Raw genomic sequence first — 21824 nt, forward strand, 5'->3', positions numbered from 1 at the left:
AGACCTCATAGCTACATTTCAATATCTGAAGGGGACCTGCAGGAAGGCTGGGGAAGGACTGTTCAAAAGGGCCTGTGAGGAGGGGCAGTGGTTTGAAACTGGAGCAGGGCAGAGTTAGGTTGGACATCAGGAGGAAGCTCTGCTCAATGAGAGTGGTGAGACACTGGAACAGGCTGCCCAGGGATGTGGCTGAGGCCCTGTCCCTGGAGACATTACAGGTCAGTGTGGATGTGGCCCTGGGCAGGCTGCTGTGTTTGGAGGTGTCCCTGCTGCTGTGTTTGGAGGTGTCCCTGCTGCTGTGTTTGGAGGTGTCCCTGCTGCTGTGTTTGGAGGTGTCCCTGCTGAGTGCAGGGGGTTGGGCAAGATGCCCTTTGGGGTTCCCTTCCAACCCAGGGCAGTCTGTGAGTCAAGCATTATGGGTCTGAATCAGGGTGACACAGGTGGCAGGGTGAAGCCACAGAGTTAGGTGCAGTGTGGCCCTTTCTGCACAGACCCCTGTCCCCTCCTTGGGCTATTTATAGCACAGGGGCTGGCCTGCCAAAGCCCAAATACTGGGTGGCTCTGTTTGCTTTCTGCAGGGCTGTTTGGCAGCTCTGGGGGAATGCTCTTAAATAATCCTGGCAGTGCTGGTGTCGGAGAGCTTTAAATTTGACCCAAAAGGTTTCCACTCTTGTTAAATAAACAATGAGCATTGATTAGATCATATGACAGAGCAACCAAGCACTCCCCAGTGCCACAGGTCACTGGAGGGTTTGTGTTTGTGTACTCAGGAGCCCTTGAAATAGCTCACAGGATGTTAGGGGTTGGAAGGACCTTTGGAGATCCTCGAGTCCAACCCCCTCCCTTGCTAGAGCAGGACCAGAGGATATAGCACAGGGCACACAGGAACACATCCAGACAGGCCTGGAAAGGCTCCAGAGAAGGAGAACTCCACAGCCTCTCTGGGCAGCCTGTGCCAGGGCTCTGGGACCCTCACGGTCAAGAAGTTCCCCCTTGTGTTGAGCTGGAACCTCCTGTGCTGCAGTTTCCATCCCTTGCCCCTTGTCCTGTCCCAGGGCACAGGTGAGCAGAGGCTGTCCCTGTCCCTTCCTGACCTTCAGCCCTCAGATATTTACAGACACTGCTCAGATCCCCTCTCAGCCTTCTGCTCTGCAGCCTACACAGCCCCAGGGCTCTCAGCCTCTCCTTCTCAGACAGTGCTGCAGTCCCTTCAGCATCTTTGGACCCCTCAGCATCCTTGGGCTCTCTCCCGTAGATCCCTGTCCCTCTTGAAGTGGGGAGCCCAGAACTGGATGTGGTATTCCAGTTGAGGCCTCCCTAGGGCAGAGCAGAGGGAGAGGAGAACCTCCCTGGATCTGCAGGACACACTCTTCTTAATGCAGCCCAGGATCCCCTTGGCCCCCTGGCCACAAGGGCACATTGCTGTGCCATGGAAGCTCTGATGAAGGAAATGCTAAGTCTGCTACTCACACAGCCCTGTGCACACAGACAGGAGGATTTTCAAGGCTGCTTAAAGGATTTGGGTGCTGACTTTGTTTCCTTTAAGGTGAAGACTTGAATCCCTCAGGCAGATTTGAAATATCAGCCATAATTCTTTGCTTGTTTTAGGCCACTGGATCAAGACCTTTTCCCTGCTAAATTAATTCCCAAGTCCTCATTCTTTATTTTTTCTGCTACCATAGAATAAAAAAAATGTGTTGAAGTGGAACTTCATCAAGCCAAGTGAGGAGAGGCTGAGGGAGCTGGGGGTGTGCAGCCTGCAGCAGAGGAGGCTCAGGGCAGAGATCATTGCTGTCTGCAGCTGCCTGCAGGGAGGCTGTAGCCAGGTGGGGTTGGGCGTTGCTGCCAGGCAAGCAGCACCAGAAGAAGGGGACACAGCCTCAAGCTGTGGCAGGGCAGGTCTAGGCTGGATGTGAGGAGGAAGTTGTTGTCAGAGAGAGTGATTGGCATTGGAATGGGCTGCCCAGGGAGGTGGTGGAGTGCCCATGCCTGGAGGTGTTCAAGCCAAGCCTGGCTGGGGCACTTAGTGCCATGGTCTGGTTGGTTGAGGAGCCCACAACTGGACACAGCACTCCAGGGGTGGCCTGAGCAGTGCTGAGCACAGGGGCAGAAGAACCTCCCTTGTCCTGCTGCCCACACTGCTGCTGAGCCAGCCCAGGATGCCATTGGCTCTGCTGCCCACCTGGGCACTGCTGCCTCATCTTCAGCTCCTCTCTGCCAGCACCCCCAGGGCCCTCTCTGCCTGGCTGCTGTCAGCCACTCTGGCCCCAGCCTGTAGTGCTGCTTGGGGTTGTTGTGGCCAAAGTGTAGAACCCTGCACTTGGCCTTGTTCAATCTCATCCCCTTGGCCTCTGCCCACCCATCCAGCCTGGCCAGGTCCCTCTGCAGGGCTCTGCTACCCTCCAACAGCTCCACAGCTGCTCCTAGCTTGGTGTCATGCTCAGTGTGTGAACTGCACTGCAGTTGTTGTGTGTTGCTTTATTTCAGCTATCATTTGTTCTTGCTTCAACCCACAAGCTTTACTTTTTTTCCTCTCTGACTCTCCTCCCCATCCCACCAGTGGGGGAAGGAGCAAGCCAGCAGCTGCGTGGTGCTTAGTTGTCAGCTGGGCCTAAACCAGGACACTTAGTTACTCATCCACAAGCAGTGCCAGCTCCAAGAGGCCTCAGGGAGACCAGGAAGCCACCACGTCACCCTCCTCCCTTGCTGCTCCTCTGCAGGCACAGCCCAGCCTGTGAACCACAGCAGAAAGGCCTCCTGGAAATCTGTTGTGGAAAAAAAAAACCCAACCAAACCCAACCGAAGATCTCAGAGGAGTTGGCAGGGCTGCCCCTGCCCCTCCTGTCCTGCAGGCTGCAGACAGCAGAGAAGCTGCACACGAACGGTGCAGCAGGCAGGCACCGAGCTGAGCGCCGCTTCCAGCTGCAGCACGCCAGGTTCTGCTGCTCGCTCGCACGGGTGGGCTGAGCCGGGCCAGAGCCTGCTGCAGGAGGACAAACTAAACACCTCCTTCACGCCAGAACAATGCCTGCTGCTGACTTGCCCTCGGGGCCTGCAGCTAGCCTGAGCTTAGCTCATTCTTTGCTCACATTGGGTGATTCTGTGCTTTACATGTGGCAGTACCTGGCCTCGGCCTCACCCTTCCATTGTGTGCCTTATCTGAAACCCTGCTCCTGGGCTTCGCAGGCGGTCGTTCAGAATTACAACCCAGACCTCGCTGGAATGCATCACCCCTGAGAAGCAGGGAGCTGTGCTGGGTACAGCCCTGACTGGCTGAGCAAATGCCTGTCACAGGGACGTGCTGCAGAAGCTCCCCAAAGCCCAGCCTGGTGTGCTGGGGGAGGGTGGGGGCTGGTGTGTAAAACACACACACAGCTTGCCAGAAAACAGGTTTTCAGGTGAAGCTGCTACTGAAGGCTGAAGGGACCAAGCTTGGGGGATCTGTAGTGGTCACTGGGGAGGCAACAGAAAGAAAGTGTGACCATATAGGAACTAGCAGAGCCCAACCACTCTCTCTCCATGCTCTGCCAGTGCCAAGGGCAGCATATGGGGCAGAAAGGTTCAGCTCAGCCTGGAGGTGAGGAGGAAGTTTTTCAGCATGAGAGTGGTGAGAGGCTGGAATGGGCTGTTCAGGGAGGTGGTTGAGGCCAGGCTGGATGAGGTTCTGGCCAGCCTGCTCTAGGGTAGGGTGTCCCTGCCCATGGCAGGGGAGTTGGAACTGGCTGATCTTTGTGGTCCCTTCCAACCCTGACTGATTCTGTGATGATGTGATTCATGGCACAAGGAGCCTGCAGCATCTGCAGAAGGCCTCCTGCAGGAGGGAAGGTTGCTGTAATGGACTCTGGGAAGTTCCATCAGGGCCTCCTTGCTCTCCTTTGCCCTGCTGCCTGTAGCACATCACGAGTGGTCTCCTGCAGTGCTGAGCCAGCTCTGACCAGCGAGTGGCTCTGGCTGGAGGGTGCAGAGGTCGCCCCTGTCTCAGCAGCTGGCTCTGCTGCTTGGCCACGGCTGAGGTGCAGGACCGAGGTGTGCAGGCCATCTACATTCCTGCACACAAGGGCTTGTGGACACCATCTCATGGTGGGGACTTTAGTCTTGTGTGAGTGCACTTTAGGACACCAGGACACTTGGCAGGTGAGAGAGAGAATTCCTTCCTCTGAAACTTCCTTGGCTCTGCTGTCCCCTACACCAGGGCAGGAGTTTGCCCCTGCTCAAGCTCATCCAGTGTGAGTGATCTGCAAGTTTGATGTCAAAGAAACTACCCACTGAGCGGGGGGAGGGGTGTGTGTGGGGTGTTGGCAGTGACTGCTGGGGCCCAGATCAGCTTTTTGTGGCTGTGTAGGGCTGGCACCCAGAGCTACAACCCTGAGTGCTTGCAGCCAGGTGAGTGTTGCAGGCAGATGCAGTGCTGTGCGGTGAGGGCCAGAGGCAGACCTGAGCACATGGGCAGTGGGCAGCAAAGGACCTGCTGGACTTTGTGCCTGCCCCCTTCATAGCCAGGCTGCAGGTGACTCAGTTCGCTGACAGCCTTGTTTGAGTTTGGGGTGGTTGAACTCCACTGAAATGCCCAAGCAGTTGGCACCTGTCAAGGCCTCGGGCTCAGGGGACATCAGCTGCAGCCTGGCTCTGCCGGCGAAGCAGCCGCGGGCTGCGGAGGTAGGCGCGGGTGGGTTTGTCGTGGGTGAGCAGGGCTGGGCACAGCGGGAGCAGGGCTTCAGGCTGTCAGCCACCGCCGGAGCGAGGAGCTGGCCCGCGGGCAGCGCAGCCCTCCCACGGCAGGCAGACTGCGACTGGAGCTGTCAGGAGCAGTGCTGGAATGTCCTGAGCTTTAACTCAGCTAAACCAGCTGTGCTCTGTGCGTTGGGTGGGTTTTTTTCCACAAGCCAGCAACTAGAACACCACTTTGGGAGCTGACCTGAAACTAGGAATCCCTCTTCTCTTCCTGCCTGTCTCCCTGCCCGTGGCAGTCCCAGCCCTCCCCTCCTGCCCGTGTCCTCGCAGGATCCCACCCAGCCCTGGCAGCCTCTGCAGCAGCACCATGGAAAAACTGCATCGCAGCTCCACGGGACTCGGTTTCTAGCCCTGAGGGGTGCAGGGCTGGGTCTGCCAGGGCTGGGTCTGCCAGGGCAGCAGCGCCCCGGGCCTTGGCATGCCCGAGGGGCTCTCCCCTGGGGAGGGGGCTGCTCCTGCCATGAGGACTCCCTAAAGCAGCCCGGAGGCTGTTTTCAAAGGCGGCACTGCTCAGCGCTGCCTGCCGGGAAAAACACCCTGGAGATCTATTCTGGTCTTGCCTGCGTCTCCAGTGGAAAATTTCAGCCGCACCGCTCCGGGCTGCGGGGTGAGGGGAGGTGAGGGCTGGCCGCGCCGGCTCCGCGCACAGGGACAGATGGCCCCAAGGGCTCCCGTGCCACGCCTGGCAGCGCTGCCGCTGACACCAGCCAGCAGCTGGGCTCCGGGGGCGACAGCAAGGGAACCTGAGCCCAGCGGGAGGGCAGCGATGATGTGGGCAGCTCTTACACCTCCCAGCCTAGGAGAAACAACGCCCCGCACCATCCGGCAGCCGAGGGATGCCTTGGCGCCTTGTCCCCCCAGCTGCCGCCGCCTGTCTCGGGTGTAGCGGCAGGGACGCTCGGGGCCGGCGGGTGCCAGTCCCGGTCGCGCAGGGCCACGCGGAGCATGCCCCTGGCAGCGCTGCGCCCACGCTGCCAGCGCAGCCCTGCTGACGGCATCGGCCTTGGAGCCGCGCCAGGGCGGCTTGCCTGGGGCGGGGCGGAGGAGCGGGCGGCGGTGAGCACTCGGGGTCAAGGGCAGCCGGCGAAGAAGCTGATTTTCCTCCTTGGCTTCCCCCTCAGTGCCAGTGTCTCAGGGCCACTCGCTTTGCGCCCCGGAGCGCGCTGGGGACGTGCTGTTGAGGCGTTTGTGGTCGGAAGGCAGCAATTCGTTGAACTCGAGACTTTTAATGGGAAGGTTCATGGGCATGTGGGAGACGGAGTCCTCTGGTTCTGGGCCCCAGACTCTGCTCTCCCACCTCCACCCGGTAGCAGCACGGGTAGGTCAGTCCCCCCCTACGCGGACCAGGAGAGCTTCAGACCCCAGACACCCCGGAAGAGAGATGGCTTCTGCAGCCAGCCCTGTCCACGCCGCACACCGGCTGGGTGAGCCCTGTCCCTGGCACACACCGCCTGGGTGAGCCCTGTCCACGCCGCACACCGGCTGGGTGAGCCCTGTCCACGCCGCACACCACCTGGGTGAGCCCTGTCCCTGGCACACACCGCCTGGGTGAGCCCTGTCCACGCCGCACACCACCTGGGTGAGCCCTGTCCCTGGCACACACCGCCTGGGTGAGCCCTGTCCACGCCGCACACCACCTGGGTGAGCCCTGTCCCTGGCACACACCGCCTGGGTGAGCCCTGTCCACGCCGCACACCGCCTGGGTGAGCCAGCACAGCTCGGGGGGGGGCAGCGGGGCACAGCTGAAGCTGGGGCGTCGCAGGATCACAGGGTAATTCAGTGGGAAAGAAGCTCCGGGAATGCTCTAGCCCTGCTGGCTCAGGTCGGACCGGGCTGCCCAAGGACTTCATCCCATCGCGGCTGGAAAAGTCTCCAGCCATGGGGCGTGCTGGTTGGGCCGCGTCGTGCCGCCTGGCACATCCCGACCGCCTGCACTGAATTGTCAGGCACAGCTAAGGCGCGGATTAAAATGGCAGGCGGAGGTGGCAGCCTGCGTAAGGAGCTGCGACTGCAGCACGGCCTCATGTAGCCCCGCGGCACGGCCGCCCTGCGGGCACCGAGCCCGCTGCCGAGCGCCAGGACACACACGGCCAGCGGCGGCTCGGCACAGCGGTGCAGAGCAGGCGGCAGCCCAGAGCGGGGAGGTTTTGCCTCAGCAGCGGGAAGCGGCCCCGGCGGGCGCAGGGCGGGCGAGTGGAGCTCCCTGCCGGCCGCCGCGCCCCGGGAGCCCGGCAGCGGCTGCCGCCTCCCCAGCCTCCGCCCGGAAGATGGGGCAGGAGCTGCGGTAGCTTGGCCGCCATAGCCCAAGGTGGCTGCTGCAGCACCTAGAGCGGAGCTCGCAGGGGCATCCCTGGGGGTTTCTAAAGGGCATTTACGGGGAGGAGGCTGGCGGAGCTCAGCGCCGCAGCGCTTCTGCTGAACGCAGCCCCTGTCCCTCTCCGCACGCACCTGTCTGACCGCACTGCTGCCGCCGAGACTTGAGGGTGGCAACAGCAGAGGGGAGGCGATGGGCGAGTCTTGAGGTGTTTCTATCTCAGCACTGTAACAAACTTGTGCTGTAAAGAGCCCGGGGATTTTCTTCCCACGGTGAAGGGGCACTCTCAGGGGCCAGAAAAGCAGAATGGACAACCCGGATCTAAAATAGTCAAACTATGAATTACAGGGCCTGAAATAGTGAAAAAAAAAAAACCAGGAGAGGAAAAGTGATAGCAGCTGTGGGCCCTGCACTGCCGCGGGGGGGCAGGACAGATGCTGGTACACGGTGCACGTCTGACAGGCTGCAGTCAGCACTGCTGCAGTCTTGCCGTTAAGAGGACGTTAAAGGGAAGGCTTCTGTTCAACCGCAGTGATGGAAACGGTCACGTCAGGTCTTTGGAGAAAGACCTACCTGTAAGAGTGCAGAGGGGATAAGGAGCAGCTGGTGGGACCGAAGGCAGCAGGCACCAGCTCGAGCTACCCCCTCCCAAAAGCTCTTTTCTGACTCGGGCTGATAAATGCAATTAGCTTTGTCCCGTGCAGCCGACCAGGCAATCCCTTAATGCTCCTAACTCGGATTAAAGAGAGATTCAAATGAAAGGCGAGAGGAAGCTTGCTACTCCAGGGAGAGGGGAGCGATCCAAATCACTCTTGCACCATCACTGCTCCTTCCTCTCAGACCCAGGCCTGCAGGGCAGGCTCCCTTACCTGTCAGGCTCTCTGGGAACAGCCCCACAGTGCTTCACCTGCCTGCTTTCGGCAGCCTCGGTGCCAGCACTGCAAGCCCACCCACTCCTGCTCAGTGATGGGAGCTGCTAGCCTTTGGGCAGGGCTGCAGGTGACAGCAAGCCACACTTTCCCCTAGCCCTTGGGGCAGTGCTTGAAGCAGTAAATCTCACCTATTAAAGCAATAAATAATAAACTGTGGTAGTCAGTTAGAGGCTACTGTTTTCTGGAAAAGTTGGAGAGCCGAGAGGAAATAATAACCCAGAGACTGAGCAAGAAGCCCATGGGCAGCAGTCTCCAGTGTGAGGAAATATTAAATGCATAGTGTCTGATGCCTTCCTGCAGTGCACAAAGCCCAGGGCTGCAGCACTCACAGAAATGGTTTTCTTCTTCAGCTATGGTCAGAGCAGCTAAGCCAAACCACCTTTGGGTACATACCCTGCTCCTTCTCCAGTGCTGGACATGTCTCTGGCACAGACAGCACCAGGGCCTTGCTGCAGCTGAGGCTTCTTTTCAGGGCTGTTATTTGCTTCTCAGCTGTTGCCCAAGGCCTTGGCAAAGCCCCAGAGCACCACCACTCCTCTGCATCTCACTCAAGAGACCCAAGGGGATGGTCTGCTGCAGTCTTTCTGGGGAGTCAGAGCAAGGTGGCAAGATGAAGGCAGAGCAGAGCGCATCACTTACCCAGCTACCAGGAACTACAAACCGGTTTTCCTGGAGTAGAGCTACAAAGCTGATTGCTCACTTCACACTTTAAAAACATCTGCTTTTGCCTTTTGCCCACCTCTTTGTTGGTGTTGTTTTCAGGTTGCTTGGGTTTTTGCAAGAGATACAGCTTTGAAAGGGACTACTTCACGCCCCACTCCCCCCACCCCCCCAACAACACACCAACCCACACAGCAGCCGTGAAGTACAGATGAAGTGGCAACACATCCAATGGTGGATCCAGGGCACCCGCTTTTATTCTGAGCCAGTTGCACAGCTGCTTGGACGCACAAGGAAACAGCAGAGTCATTTTCTCCCCACCAGTAACTCAGCGTTGTCTCAGGTTGTGGCCCTGGATCTTCCTTGGGAAATGGCATGCAGAGTGGAAGGCTGGACCAGGGAAGCACTCGAGGCCAAAGCAAGGTGGGGTCTGTCTGGCATGCAGTAAGTGCGTTGTACACCAAAACACCGTTCACATGGAGCAGTACCAAAGGCATTCCAGCTACCGCAGCTAGCTGGAGCAGTTGGGCTACAAGAGCTCAGGCAACGAGAGGGGCTGCAATGTACCGAGTGTGGCAGAGCTACCTTAGTGCCAAGCACCATACAGAAATCTTTTGCATGGAGTAAAAGTGAGTAGCAGTTACAATAGCAGTAGTAATACTCAGCAGATTGAAATGCATGCTGTGCCCCAGCACCAGGTTCTTTAATTGCCAACTGTCTCCAAGCGCAAAGATTTCTGCTCTGACCACTCTACCGTTTGTAGATGACTTTTGTCTTTCCAGCTGATCCTTTAAACAAGCACAAACCAACTCTCCTTAAGTCTGCAGAAGAGAAGCCTTTAAAATTATCTTAAGCAACAGTAATTTGTAGTCAAAAAACCCCATATGCAGCAAAGACCTCAATGCCAGACTGAGGTGGCATCAAATTCTTGAAGCAAGGGGGCAGCCAGTAAGCTCAGCTTAAACCCCACAAGCCACCTTTCCCACTAATATTATGTACTCCCTTTCCTTAATTGCAGTAATAAATATTTCTTGGCCTGCATCTTCAAAAGATAAAACCATTCTGTACCTTTTAGCTGCCCTGTACAATTGCTCTGATGAGTCCAAACTGAGTTTTCCTTACTTCCAAGCAAAAGTTTTGAGTTTCATGCAATCTTTGTTCTACAGAGACAGAAGTTAAGGTTTCCTACCAGCTGGCACTCAGGTCAAACACACTTTGCAAACAAAAGGCAGAAATTCTGCTTCCAACTCGAGTCCCCTTGGACTAAAGGATCCAGAACTGAAAGCATCATTTGCAAGCACTGGCACTCCTTTCTCCAAGCTGAAGCAGAGGAAGTTAAGTAAGTATTAGCAGTACCTTGAAGACACAAAAATGCTCTAATAGGACAATGGAGAAATGCTCTGAGGAGATTCAGCAGTTGCAGTTACACGGTGCAGGTGGTAGTGTGCTTTACCCTCCTCTCTATGGATAGATGGAAAGCAAGCCCAGCAGAAGGGAGCACTGAGGCTCTGGAGCCCTTCTCTCAGGGGACTGCACCATGCCACTAGCTGAAGTCAAAGGACAAAACCTTCAAGTGCCATTTCAAAAAGGAGAACCAAAAGCCAGAGATGCTGTGACAAGCTGCAGAGCAAGAGGGAGCCATGCAGCCCGGGGGACACTCCATGCAGGCTAGCTAGACAACCACCTCCTCTCTGCACACCCACACCTAGTGCAGGTTTGCTGTTCAGTGCAAGAACTCAGTCGAGGTGGTCTAAAAAGCACACCACAAATTACCTTTTAGCCTTCAAACGACTTTCATACAGGTTTTATCAGCCTTGGGTTTGGTTTTCCTGTCCTTCTGGTGTAGTACAAAGCTGAAGTAATGGGCTAGAGAAAAGAAGGCTTCTCCAAACACAGCTATTTGGCTGCTGCCTCCTTCTGCCTAGCCCAGCCCGAAGTTAGCCTGAAAAACAGTAAAATCTACACAAGGTTTTATTGCAATCATACAAGGGGGAATCCATCATGGGTCAAGTACAACAAATACTATGATGCAATTTTACATTTATTAAACTACAGTTCAAAGCACAAATTTACACATTCTAAATACACTAAACATCTAATGAAGTCACACTGCTCTCCCACTGACATCTGATAGAGCTGGGCGAAAGACAATAACTTTACAGGACTTTTTCTAACAGGAATCCTTAGTATAAAAACTGTGTACTTGTATGTAAACTGTTGAAGAACCCAAGGGATGGGTTTCCATCTCCACTAAGTCATCCATTTTGTTGCATATTTAAACGCTCAGGGGGTTGAATGAACTTGATTTTGAATTTGGACACCGTTCTCTAACCCTCCCACCCCCCACCCTCCCCCAGCCCCTGGTGAACTGGAGCTGTAGCTTGTTTTGCCTGGTCCCCATTAGCTAGTACTATTTTTTTCTTTCAAGTTTTGAAGAGAATGAGTTGAATCCAAGATTGTTCCATTTTCTTCTGCACTGGAATGTTGACCAGACAAACTACAGCCTTGCAACTGCAGGTCTAAATGAAGCTTAAGCTGCAGTGGAAAAGCGGTCTTCTGGGCCCAGCTGAACGCAAGAAGGCACAAAGAAGAAGTTCTTCATCAATGTGTCTGAAGCGATTGCAGCGTCTTGCATCTCATCCCTGCAGCAGAAAAGGATGAGAGCTGTCACAAGCTGTTTTCATCTACAGTTCCACAGAACCACAGAGCTAGTGAGGCTGGAGCAGACCTCTGAGATCATCAAGTCCAGCCTATGACCTAACACCACCGCATCAACCAGACCATGGCACTCAGTGCCACATCCAAGCTTGCCTTAAACACCTCCAGGGGTGGCAACTCCACCACCTCTCTGAACAGTCCATTCCAGTGTCTAATGACCCTGAGGAAGTGCTTCCTAACATCCAACCTAAACCTCCCCTGGCACAGCTTCAGTTCATGCCCCTCATCTTGTCACAAGTTGCCTGGGAGAAGAACCCAGCCCACACCTTACTACAGCTTCCCTTCAGGTAGCTGTAGAGTGGAACAAGGTCTCCCTGACTCTCCTCTTTCCCAGGCTAAACCATCCCAGCTCCCCTCAGCCTCCTATCAGAAACCAGACCCAAATGCAGCATTTGAAGTCTACTGCCCTGGCTGGGTTTGCCTCAGTCACAGCAGAAGAGAGAAATCCATGGCACAAGTGCTTGGCAGACAAAGGCTGTGACTCCCTTAGCAGAAGCACACAGCTCTGTCTGTCTCACTACTGGAACAGGTTACTCACCCCTCAGCACCACCACAACCACCTTATTGCCCTCCCTGCCTGCAAGAGTGCACACAAGGTGCAGTTACCAGGACTAGAAAAGCTCAAAGGTTGACATCAAAGAGCAAAAGGCTTTACAGCTACCACTCAAGTCAGCCCACAGCAGGTGTCCTGCTTTCCTTTGCCAGTTTTAAGGCAAATCAGGTATTTGATCACAGCTCTCAGCCTCAGCAAAGTCAGACAACAGTAAAAACCCTAAACCCACACAAACCCAAACTAAACCAGCACCCTGCTGCACCTGCCTATATTTAGCAGCTGAGAGAATCCCTGCTGGGCTGTCAGCGCGGGTTCCTGGAGCCAGCGAGCACAACCTTGCCAGGGATGTTCTCTGCTAGCAGGAGGATTTTCTTACCAGTCACTGAAAGACATCATGTAGTAAATCAGTGGCCTCTGATAGTCGTTGAAGGCAGACTGTTCACCCAAGGTGCCAGAGCCCATGTTGTCAAAGATCAGCCAATCTCCAACGCTCAGCTCAGGGAGAAGACAGCTTTCCACAACTTGATCAAGCTCATCACAGGATGGACCCCAAAGGCTGCTTGCAAACAGAGGCTCATCTTCCTTGTATTTCTAGATCACAGAATCATACAATCACTCAGGGTTGGAAAGGACCACAAGGATCAGCCAGTTCCAACCCCCCTGCCGTGGGCAGGGACACCCTACCCTAGATCAGGCTGGCTGGAGCCTAGATGGAAATGAGCCAAGTCATTCAGGCTTCAGTTTGTTGAACACCAACATTTGCAAACAAAGAGGGAAAAAATTACCTCTAATTGTCTATTTAACAGTTCATTTATATATTAGCATTCTAAACCCAAGGACTTCCAAGCCCAGAGAAGGACTCACCTTGTGAACCTCTGGGATAGCATTCAGTTTCTCAGACAATTTACTTGCAAAGGAACCATAGACACCATCATTTATGTAGTATGTAAATACTGGTTCATCATCATTCCTGGTTTGCTCCACTGGAAGGGAAAAACAGAAGTTCTCTTGCATGCCTTTGTTGTCAAAAGGAGTTCTTTCACACTCTGACTTCAGTGAACTGCTTTCTCCTACAAGGGGGGTTCCATACACACTGGAAAGTATGAGCACAGTAGTAACCTCTGGGACCAGATTACAAACCACATTGTAACAGGGAGGTTGTGGCTGCCTCCTTCTCCTTGGAGGTGGTCAGGGCCAGGCTGGATGAGGCCTTGAGCAGCTGAGTTGAGAGGTATCCCTGCTAATGGCAGGGAGGTTGGAGGAGAAGAGCCCTGAGGTCTCTTTCAACCTGAGCCACTCTTGGATTCTAAAGCATCAGGCTTAATAAAACGAATGCTTCCAGTAGTAATTACTGTTAAGAACATAAACCCAATTTCTGCCTTAGCAGAGAAGCAGCTGGCCCTAAGATGTCACTTCTGTGTCCTTCCACAAAGCCCCCAGTACAGCTTTAACCACTGAGAAGTCAAAGCTAGGAACTGTAACAACGCAAGTGAGATACACAGATCGCATCTGGTCAGGAGCCACAGGGCAGACAAAGGCACAAGCATGAGGGAATGCTAAGACAAAGTCTTTTTAGCCCTTCCTGCCTGAAAAGAGGCAGCTGCCTGCACTGCTTCACGAAGTGTAAGGGACAAGCCCAGCCCTCACCTCCAGAAGGAAGAAGTTTCTCATACTCAGCGCTCTTCTTTGCAATGATGTTAACTGCCAGTGTGAATGCAGAGGAGACGTAGTAACACCCAGGCTCTGCAATCACATGGACACCAGATTCCTTAGGGAAGTAGACCTCCAGCAATGGCCTGATGGAATGATTAACCTAGGAAGTTGAAATCAGAGGTAATACCAGTGAAACTCAGGTAAGCATCAGCTTTGATCAGCAACAGTTCAAGTGTTCTGAGCTGCCTAACTTAGACAAGTGTTTGAGGCAGGAGGTCGTTCTGCTAAGCACTGAGTACCACACAGTCCTCCCCCCAGCCACAGTTCAAGGTGTGGCAGACTCAGAGCTGCACAGGTCAGTTTCAAAGCTTGTCCAGAGCAACAGATAAAACCCCACATGAATCCAGACAAAACCAAGAGCCTTCTTGTCAGCAGTTCCAAATTTGATACTGATGGTCAACTCTTAAGCCATAGATCTGAGGATTAAGAAGCATTTTGGACAAGGTACAACAGCTCAACTAAGAAAAGAAAGCTCTGACTGCTGTTAGTGACTTCACAGCATCACCTTCACTGTCTCACACCAAGGTTGTTAACAGGCTGCTCTGTTTTGTGTACCACCACATACTACAGATCCCATTCAGGCCAAACCAAAGGCTGTTGGAAAGCAAAGATAAAAGCAAGAGCTTCATAGTCTTTAGTTCTAAAGCAAAGCAACAGAAGCTTTTATGTAGTAGCAGTAGGGTTGATGATCCCAAGTAAGCTGAACAGCCCTGGCCCAAACCATGCAGCAAGGAGTTGGACAAAAGTCAACTGCCAAAAAAAACAGGATTACTACTGTTAAGTTGTCTCAGGACAGCAGTTTCATCTGGGATGTGGTTAACACAGCATTCACCCAGTGGGTAGGATGAAAAAGGAGTAACAAACATGTGCCAGGACTGATTACACTACCCATGGTAAATAGAAACAGTTCTTTGGCTGTTATGGGCTACAGTCCACCATGGAATTTAGAACAGGCTCCAGCTGTCAATGTTGGTTGCACTCTGAAGGTTGAACACTTCAGATGTCTAAATCAGAACTCAACGGATTGTGAAGAAGATGAAACTTCTAAAACACTGCATACCTCTTCCAGCTGAAGCTCTGAACCTGTGAAGCCCCCACCAATATCCAACATGTTCATCTTAAAGCCAAATTCTTCCTGAAAAGCACAGGCAGAATGTAAGTGCACAGACAACTGTAAGAGTTTGTGTTGCTCCTTACTGTGGCTGCTTTCTTTTGAACATGCTTAGCAGAGTGTATCTAGGGAGGGAGCAACAGCATTGCAAGAGTTAGCACAGCTCCATTGAACCCAGCCCCAACAGCACTGGGATGGCAGGAGAGGCTGGGTACACAGCTGTTAAGTCCCACAGCAATGCTGACTCCCATCTTGGGCTCATCTGCTCTATTCAGACACTATTTGCTGAACAGGGAGTGCATTCTGACACAGCCATGGTCATTTATACAGATGTGCTGTGCCAGTCTTTTGGATGGCAAGGCTGCTACACAGTCTGCACAAAGAGCAATGAGAACTTCAGGCCTGTTGCCCCACGTGTTCCCAGTCCCAGCTAAGGCACTAACTGCAGCAGTGAGGCTAGCTGGCTTCCCTCAGCTCCCAACTTCTCATTTAGAAGGTGTTCAGAGGAAAGTACTCCTGAGCTCTACAATGCAAGAAACACACAGAGCATGTAAGACTCACAAGAGTTATCTGAAGCACCTGACAAATACCAAGCCAGCCTCAGGAAGTTCAACAAGCTCAAGCACAAGGTCCTACACCTGGGTCAGGCCAAACTCAAACAAATCCAGGCTGGGCAAGGAGTGGCTGGAGAGCAGTCTGGAGGAGGACTTGGGGCTGCCATTTGGTGACAAACTCCCCAGGAGCCAGCAACAGTCACCATCAGCCCAGCAGGCAGCACAGGGAGGGGATTCCACCCAACTGCTCTGCTGAGACTCCACCTGCAGCACTGCCTCCAGTTCTGGTGCCCCCAGAAGAAGAGACATGGAGCTGCTGGAGCAGGTTCAGGAGGCCACAAAGATGATTACAGGGGTGGAGAACCTCTATTACAGGGACAGGCTGAGAGACTTGGGGCTGTTTAGTCTAGAGAAGAGAAGGTTCTGGGGAGAGCTTACAGTGGTCTGAAAGAGGCCTACAAGAAAGCCTGGAAGGGACTTTTTACAAGGGCTTGCAGGGATAGGAAGAGAGAGAATGGATTGAAGGTTGAGGAGGGAAGATTTAGACTGCAAATTAGAAATGCTTTGCAGTGAAGGTGGTGAGACACTGGCACAGGTTGCCCAGGGAGGCTGTGGATGTCCCCTCCCAGAAAGTATCACAGTATTATTAGGATTGGAAGAGACCTCACAGATCATCAAGTCCAACCCTTTAGCACAGAGCTCAAGGCCAGACCATGGCACCAAGTGCCACGTCCAGTCCTGCCTTGAACAGCTCCAGGGACGGCGACTCCACCACCTCCCCGGGCAGCCCATTCCAGTGTCCAATGACTCTCTCAGGGAAGAACTTTCTCCTCACCTCCAGCCTAAATCTCCCCTGGCACAGCCTGAGGCTGTGTCCTCTCGTTCTGGTGCTGGCCACCTGAGAGAAGAGAGCAACCTCCTCCTGGCCACAACCACCCCTCAGGTAGTTGTAGACAGCAACAAGGTCTCCCCTGAGCCTCCTCTTCTCCAGGCTAACCAATCCCAGCTCCCTCAGCCTCTCCTCGTAGGGCTGTGCTCAAGGCCTCTCCCCAGCCTTGTCGCCCTTCTCTGGACACGCTCAAGCATCTCAATGTCCCTCCTAAACTGGGGGGGGCAGAACTGAACACAGTACTCAAGGTGTGGTCTAACCAGTGCAGAGTACAGGGGCAGAATGACCTCCCTGCTCCTGCAGGCCACACCATTCCTGATGCAGGCCAGGATGCCACTGGCTCTCTTGGCCACCTGGGCACACTGCTGGCTCATGTTCAGGCGGGTATCAATCAGCACCCCCAGATCCCTCTCTGTTTGGCTGCTCTCCAGCCACTCCGACCCCAGCCTGTATCTCTGCATGGGGTTGTTGTGGCCAAAGTGCAGCACCCTGCACTTGGAGCTATTGAACCCCATCCCCTTGGACTCTGCCCATCTGTCCAGGCGGTCAAGGTCCTGCTGCAGAGCCCTTCTGCCCTCCAACCCAGCCACATCTGCCCCCAGCTTAGTGTCATCTGCAAACTTGCTGATGACTGACTCCATGCCCTCATCCAGATCATCTATGAAGATGTTAAGGAGTGTTCAAGGCCAGGCTGAACAAGGCCTTGAGCAACCTGTGCTAGCGGGAGGTGTCCCTGCCCATGGCAGGGGATGGGCAGGGGGCTGGAACTGGATGATCTTTAAGGTCCCTTCCAATGCAACCTATTCTATGAATCCAGATTTGGATGTCCCCATTCCATACTTGTAATTTTAATGGTGTTTCATCTCAGAGATTAACCTGCACCAGATTAGTAGCTCTATCAGGATGAATGCTTGATATTATTTTACTGTATTTGAAGGGTCGAGATGAATTTCAAGAAGCCTTTACCCCAAGTGGGAAGCTGTAGTTGGAAAACAGCACAGAAGGCTGCTGCCTGTCAGTGGGACAGCACACATCAATCTTTGTCCACAAACAGGGCTATAGAAGGTTTGGTTTAGCTCTGCCACATTTCCCAATGGAGCATCTAGTCCCCTACTAACAGTTCCATTTGCTACATGGATGTATTTTGCTAAGCAGAGGGTTGGTTTGCCAGCACAAGTGAAATGGAAGGGATAACCTAAGTGGGAGAATGGTTTGTGTGCCTGCAGATCTACTTACAGCCATGTCAAACACACACCGAGCATCAGCTATAGCATGAATGTAGCTTTGCAGTTCCTTGCAAGAGCCCGAAACATGAAATCTGGAAGAGAGAAAGCCACAGTTAGCACACTGGAGGCTGCAGATCTCAGACTGCTTCACCACCTAACACAGCCATGGAAGCAGGTCACTCTCAAGGGGCTTCAGACAAGCTGGCAATTGTGCACAGAAGGAGCTCAGAAGATGACTGTCCTACTCCACTGGACTTGCACTCGGGGATCCTCATGCTAGGAGTGTCCTACACATCCTTGAGAGCTGACAACAGATTTACTGCACCTTTCTGTCATCACTACTAAACTGTGTTCTGCAGCGAGTGCAAGTGCTAACAGCAGACAGCATCCTCTCTTAACCTGCTTTGTATTGCCTGGCCTGTGTACCCTCTGGGCTTCCACTTTTCTCCTCAAAGCTGTGGCTCTGCTGTGCACATCATCTACTCTCTCCAGTATTTAGGAGAGAATGAAGAGAGCTATATCCCACTGCCACCCTGTTCTGAAGCCTCTCCACTGCAGGCCAGGTCCTGGTTTCACTGGAAGGCTGCTGAGCAGGTCAGCAGAAGCAGAGAAGTATCAATGCCTCCCACAAGCTCCTGAAGCCCCTCTGGTTCCCTGCCTGATAGGTTTAAATACTGCCATAACAGCGGTAGTGACTGAGGTGCTACAAGCAGCAACAACGTTCCCTTGGGCTTCTTAAAGGCCATCATGGGCTGGCTGGTGCTGGCCAGATTGTACCACACCCATGCATCACAGTGCTTTCTAGCCAAATCTGCCTCAAAACAGCATTCCCTAAAGGAGGAAAGGGCACTTCAGTTTTTGCTTCTATTGCGCTTTGCTTGCAAGCAGAAACTCGTGATCCAAAAGTTGTTAGTTTGGGGTTGTTTGGTTGGATTTAACCCCTGTAAATCAGAATCAAGACTGGGGCTGGAGAAGGCAATTTTTTTGCACTCTATGTCTTGAGTACATCATACAAACATTTGCTTGGCCAGCATAAACCAATAAAGTTACTCACTTGACACCAACTATTTGGACTCCCAGCTCCTTAGCACATTCCATGAGGTGCCTACAATTCTTCAGAGTGGTGCCAAACTTCATATTCACCTCCTCATCAGCAGTAATGCCTTCTGTGGCAATGTGCAGTAAGAGCCTAAGAGAAGGGGAAGATGATTGGGGCAGTTGGTTTACATCATCAGCACATGTGAAGCCTGAAGACTGTCAGGAGTGTGTTGATTATGTTGTCAGTACTCCAGCGATGGATGAGTCAGGGGAACCTAATCAAAACAATCCTGTACAGAGAAAAAACTAGCAATTAGGGGCTAAAACATGGAGCCAACAGGGACAAGGGATTTCGAAAGGCAGCAACTAAGACTCTTTTGTAGCAGCAAGAGTCTGTTGAGTGCTGTAACAGAAAAGAATGTTACCTTCTAAAAGTACACTCTCCCACAAAGCCAGCAAGGCTCTAATGTGCTTTTCCCATCTCTGTCCTCCTTTCCAGCCAAAGAGGAGAGCATGGAGCTGCCCCTTCAGTCAGCTGCATCAAACTTGGTTAACTCAGCGTCTGGAGAACAACACTAGGCTGCCGTCGAGAGCACACCGCAGCCACAGCCCTCTGCCTGCCCTCCTGGCTGAGCATGGACTGAGGATGGGGTAAGGGAGATCAACCCATTCCCTGCCCCTTCTTACAGGGCTCTTTTCTCCCTGCCTCACAAAGATAATTCTTAGTCTTAGGCAGTGAGACAGCTTCCTCCCTGCATCCAGAGCCTCATTCGGGGCAGGTCTGGCAAAGCACAGTGTTGGCATGGACGGTTCTGTACATCAAAGTAATTTTTGAGGGGCAAAGGCACATTCACATCAAAATCTCCAGAGGTACAGCTCCCAAACTGCTGATTCTCCAGAAAGTCACTCCCCACCACAACAAAGATCAACCTGTGCCAGTGTCTCCCCAAAATAAATTAAAAGCTCCCTTCTGACTTTGCTTCTCTCTCTTGAAATGAAAATTGGCAGCTTCTGAGCGGAGACTTTCAAAGGCAGAAACTCTGATTCTATGAAGAGATCCACCTACTGCTGGATTCTCAGCAGAAAGCTACCAGAAGTCAGGAAATAGGAGTTACAGCTAAGCAGGATTTCCTCAAAGCACAATTAGCTTCATCTACAACAAGAATCTAGCTCTAGCAACCACACATCAAAGGAAGGCAGCTACAGAAAGGCTTTGACTTCTTCCAACTATGCCAAGGAAGAGACAGCAAAAAAATTCAGCTGTCACTTCAACATTGAGGTTTTAATGACCCAAAGAAGAGAATTCTAATAAACCCAGCAAATCTGTACAAAGCAGGAGAACAAGAGAGCAGGTTTCTAAGAGAATTCAGACTGCAAATTCCATTTCTTCTGTACAAGTTCAGTTTCTTAGCCTTGATGAACTTCAAATATTAGACTACAGGATCCTCAAAGAGTTAGTTTAGCTCTAGCCCATGGGACTCCTCCATTCTGTCTCCCTGCTTTACAGTTTCTGTGGCTGAACAAAAAAAATCTGCATCTTAACTTCTTCTTGCTGTGCATGTTACCAGAGAATCAGCCAGGCTGGAAGAGACCTCCAAGATCATCCAGTCCAACCTAGCACCCAGCCAATCAACTAGGCCATAGACAGCATCTAGAATCATAGAATCAGTCAGGGCCGGAAAGGACCACAAGGATCAGCCAGTTCCAACCCCCTGCCATGCCCAGGGACACCCTACCCCAGAGCAGGCTGCACACAGCCTCAGCCAGCCTGGCCTTAAACACCTCCAGCCATGGGGCCTCAACCACCTCCCTGGGCAACCCCTGCCAGCCTCTCACCACTCTCCTGCTCAACAACTTCCTCCTCACCTCCAGCCTCACTCTCCCCACCTTCAGCTTTGCTCCATTCCCCCCAGTCCTGGCACTCCCTGACAGCCTCAAAAGTCCCTCCCCAGCTTTTTTTTTTGTCACCCACTTCAGATCCTGGAAGGCCACAAGAAGGTCACCTGGGAGCCTCCTCTGCTCCAGCCTGCACAGCCCCAACTCTTTCAGTCTGTGCTCACAGCAGAGCTGCTGCAGCCCTCTGAGCATCCTCCTGTCCCTGCTTTGGACACACTCCAGCATCTCCACATGCCTCTTGTAATGGGGACTCCAGAGCTGGATGCAGTACTCCAGGTGGGGTCTCAGCAGAGCACAGCAGAGAGGGAGAATCACCTCCCTGGCCCTTCTGGCCACACTTCTGCTGCTGCAGCCCAGGCTCTGCTTGGCTTTCTGGGCTGCAAGTGCACACTGCTGGCTCCTGTTGAGCTTCTCCTCCAGCAGCACCCCCAAGTCCCTCTCCTCAGGGCTGCTCTCCAGTCACTCACTGCCAGCCTGCATTTGTGCTTGGCATTGCCTCAATGCAGATGCAAGACTTTGCACTTGGCCTTGTTGGATCTCATGGGGTTGGTTTGTGCCCACCTTTGCAGGTCCCTCTGGGTGGCATCCCTGCCCTCCATCTACTACAGGCAGTGATAATTGGTACCAGTGATAATTGGTACAATAGCAATGATGTTAGAGACAGCTTTAGCACTGCTAAGGCTTTCAAATACAGGCAGTGTGCTCAGGCCAGTGTTTTACACACACTCATCATACAGAACCTACTTTGTACAGGGCAAAGTGTAACAACCAGCAACAGCAATGTTAACTCTGAGTAGCCATTAAAAAAAACAACCCACAAATTAGTAACTACTCAGGATGAGCAGGGTCCAGATACTGAATTTTGGTAGAACCTTCCCCAGTCTTCTATCTCAGGCCAGTTTTGGGAGAAGACACACCTTACTTCAGTAAGGACTGTCTACAATCAAGGGCTTGGGGCAAAGGATGTCAGGGATTCAGGTTCAGTGTGCTTTGATGTTTGTGGAAAGCCTCATACCTCATTTACCACTGCAAAGCACTGTGACAGTCACTTAGGCTCTGACTCCACATGTTTTAAAGGTATGGCCCACAGCCAAAGTACTCCCCTGTGAGGGATGTGATGCTGCATGACATAAGCACTTAGCAGTCCAGAAGAGACTATGATATATTGGCAGCAGTATCAGAAGAGCAGCTTTGATCACTTCTCCACAAAAAGCCCCTGGGCCAGTAACTTAAGTGACTGAAGAGAGCTGGGGTCAAAACTTATCACCATTAACAGTGGAGAAACACCTGTAGGTGTATTTAACAGACACTGCAGTGTCCACTCCCTAGAAGGGACCCACAATGTACATGCTCATTTGCTGCTGTGGCTTCTGCTGAAGTCTGAGCTCAGCCTCTAACATCTGAACTGAATTGAACCCCATTGAAAGAAATCCTGAGGACACGACAGAGCAGAAGGCTGTACTTGCAGATGAGGTGTCAGACTCCTGCC

General features: G+C 52.9%; 1 protein-coding gene across 2 annotated transcripts in view; it reads right to left on the reverse strand.

The window, feature by feature from the left end:
* Positions 1 to 8869: 8869 nt before the first annotated feature.
* Positions 8870 to 21824, reverse strand: part of AZIN1 (antizyme inhibitor 1) — a 30979-nt gene continuing 18024 nt past the window's right edge. For both annotated transcript variants that reach the window (XM_064154059.1, XM_064154060.1), the window contains 7 exons: positions 18456 to 18590; positions 17412 to 17493; positions 14682 to 14756; positions 13556 to 13721; positions 12773 to 12891; positions 12285 to 12499; positions 8870 to 11279 (listed from right to left, as the gene is read on the reverse strand). In XM_064154059.1, coding sequence (XP_064010129.1) covers positions 11168 to 11279; positions 12285 to 12499; positions 12773 to 12891; positions 13556 to 13721; positions 14682 to 14756; positions 17412 to 17493; positions 18456 to 18590 — 904 coding nt within the window. In that variant the 3' untranslated portion in view covers positions 8870 to 11167. The remainder of the gene's footprint in view (positions 11280 to 12284; positions 12500 to 12772; positions 12892 to 13555; positions 13722 to 14681; positions 14757 to 17411; positions 17494 to 18455; positions 18591 to 21824) is intronic.

This window comes from Pogoniulus pusillus, chromosome 14 (genome assembly GCF_015220805.1).
Source record: "Pogoniulus pusillus isolate bPogPus1 chromosome 14, bPogPus1.pri, whole genome shotgun sequence".
NCBI classification, from domain to species: Eukaryota; Metazoa; Chordata; class Aves; order Piciformes; family Lybiidae; genus Pogoniulus; species Pogoniulus pusillus.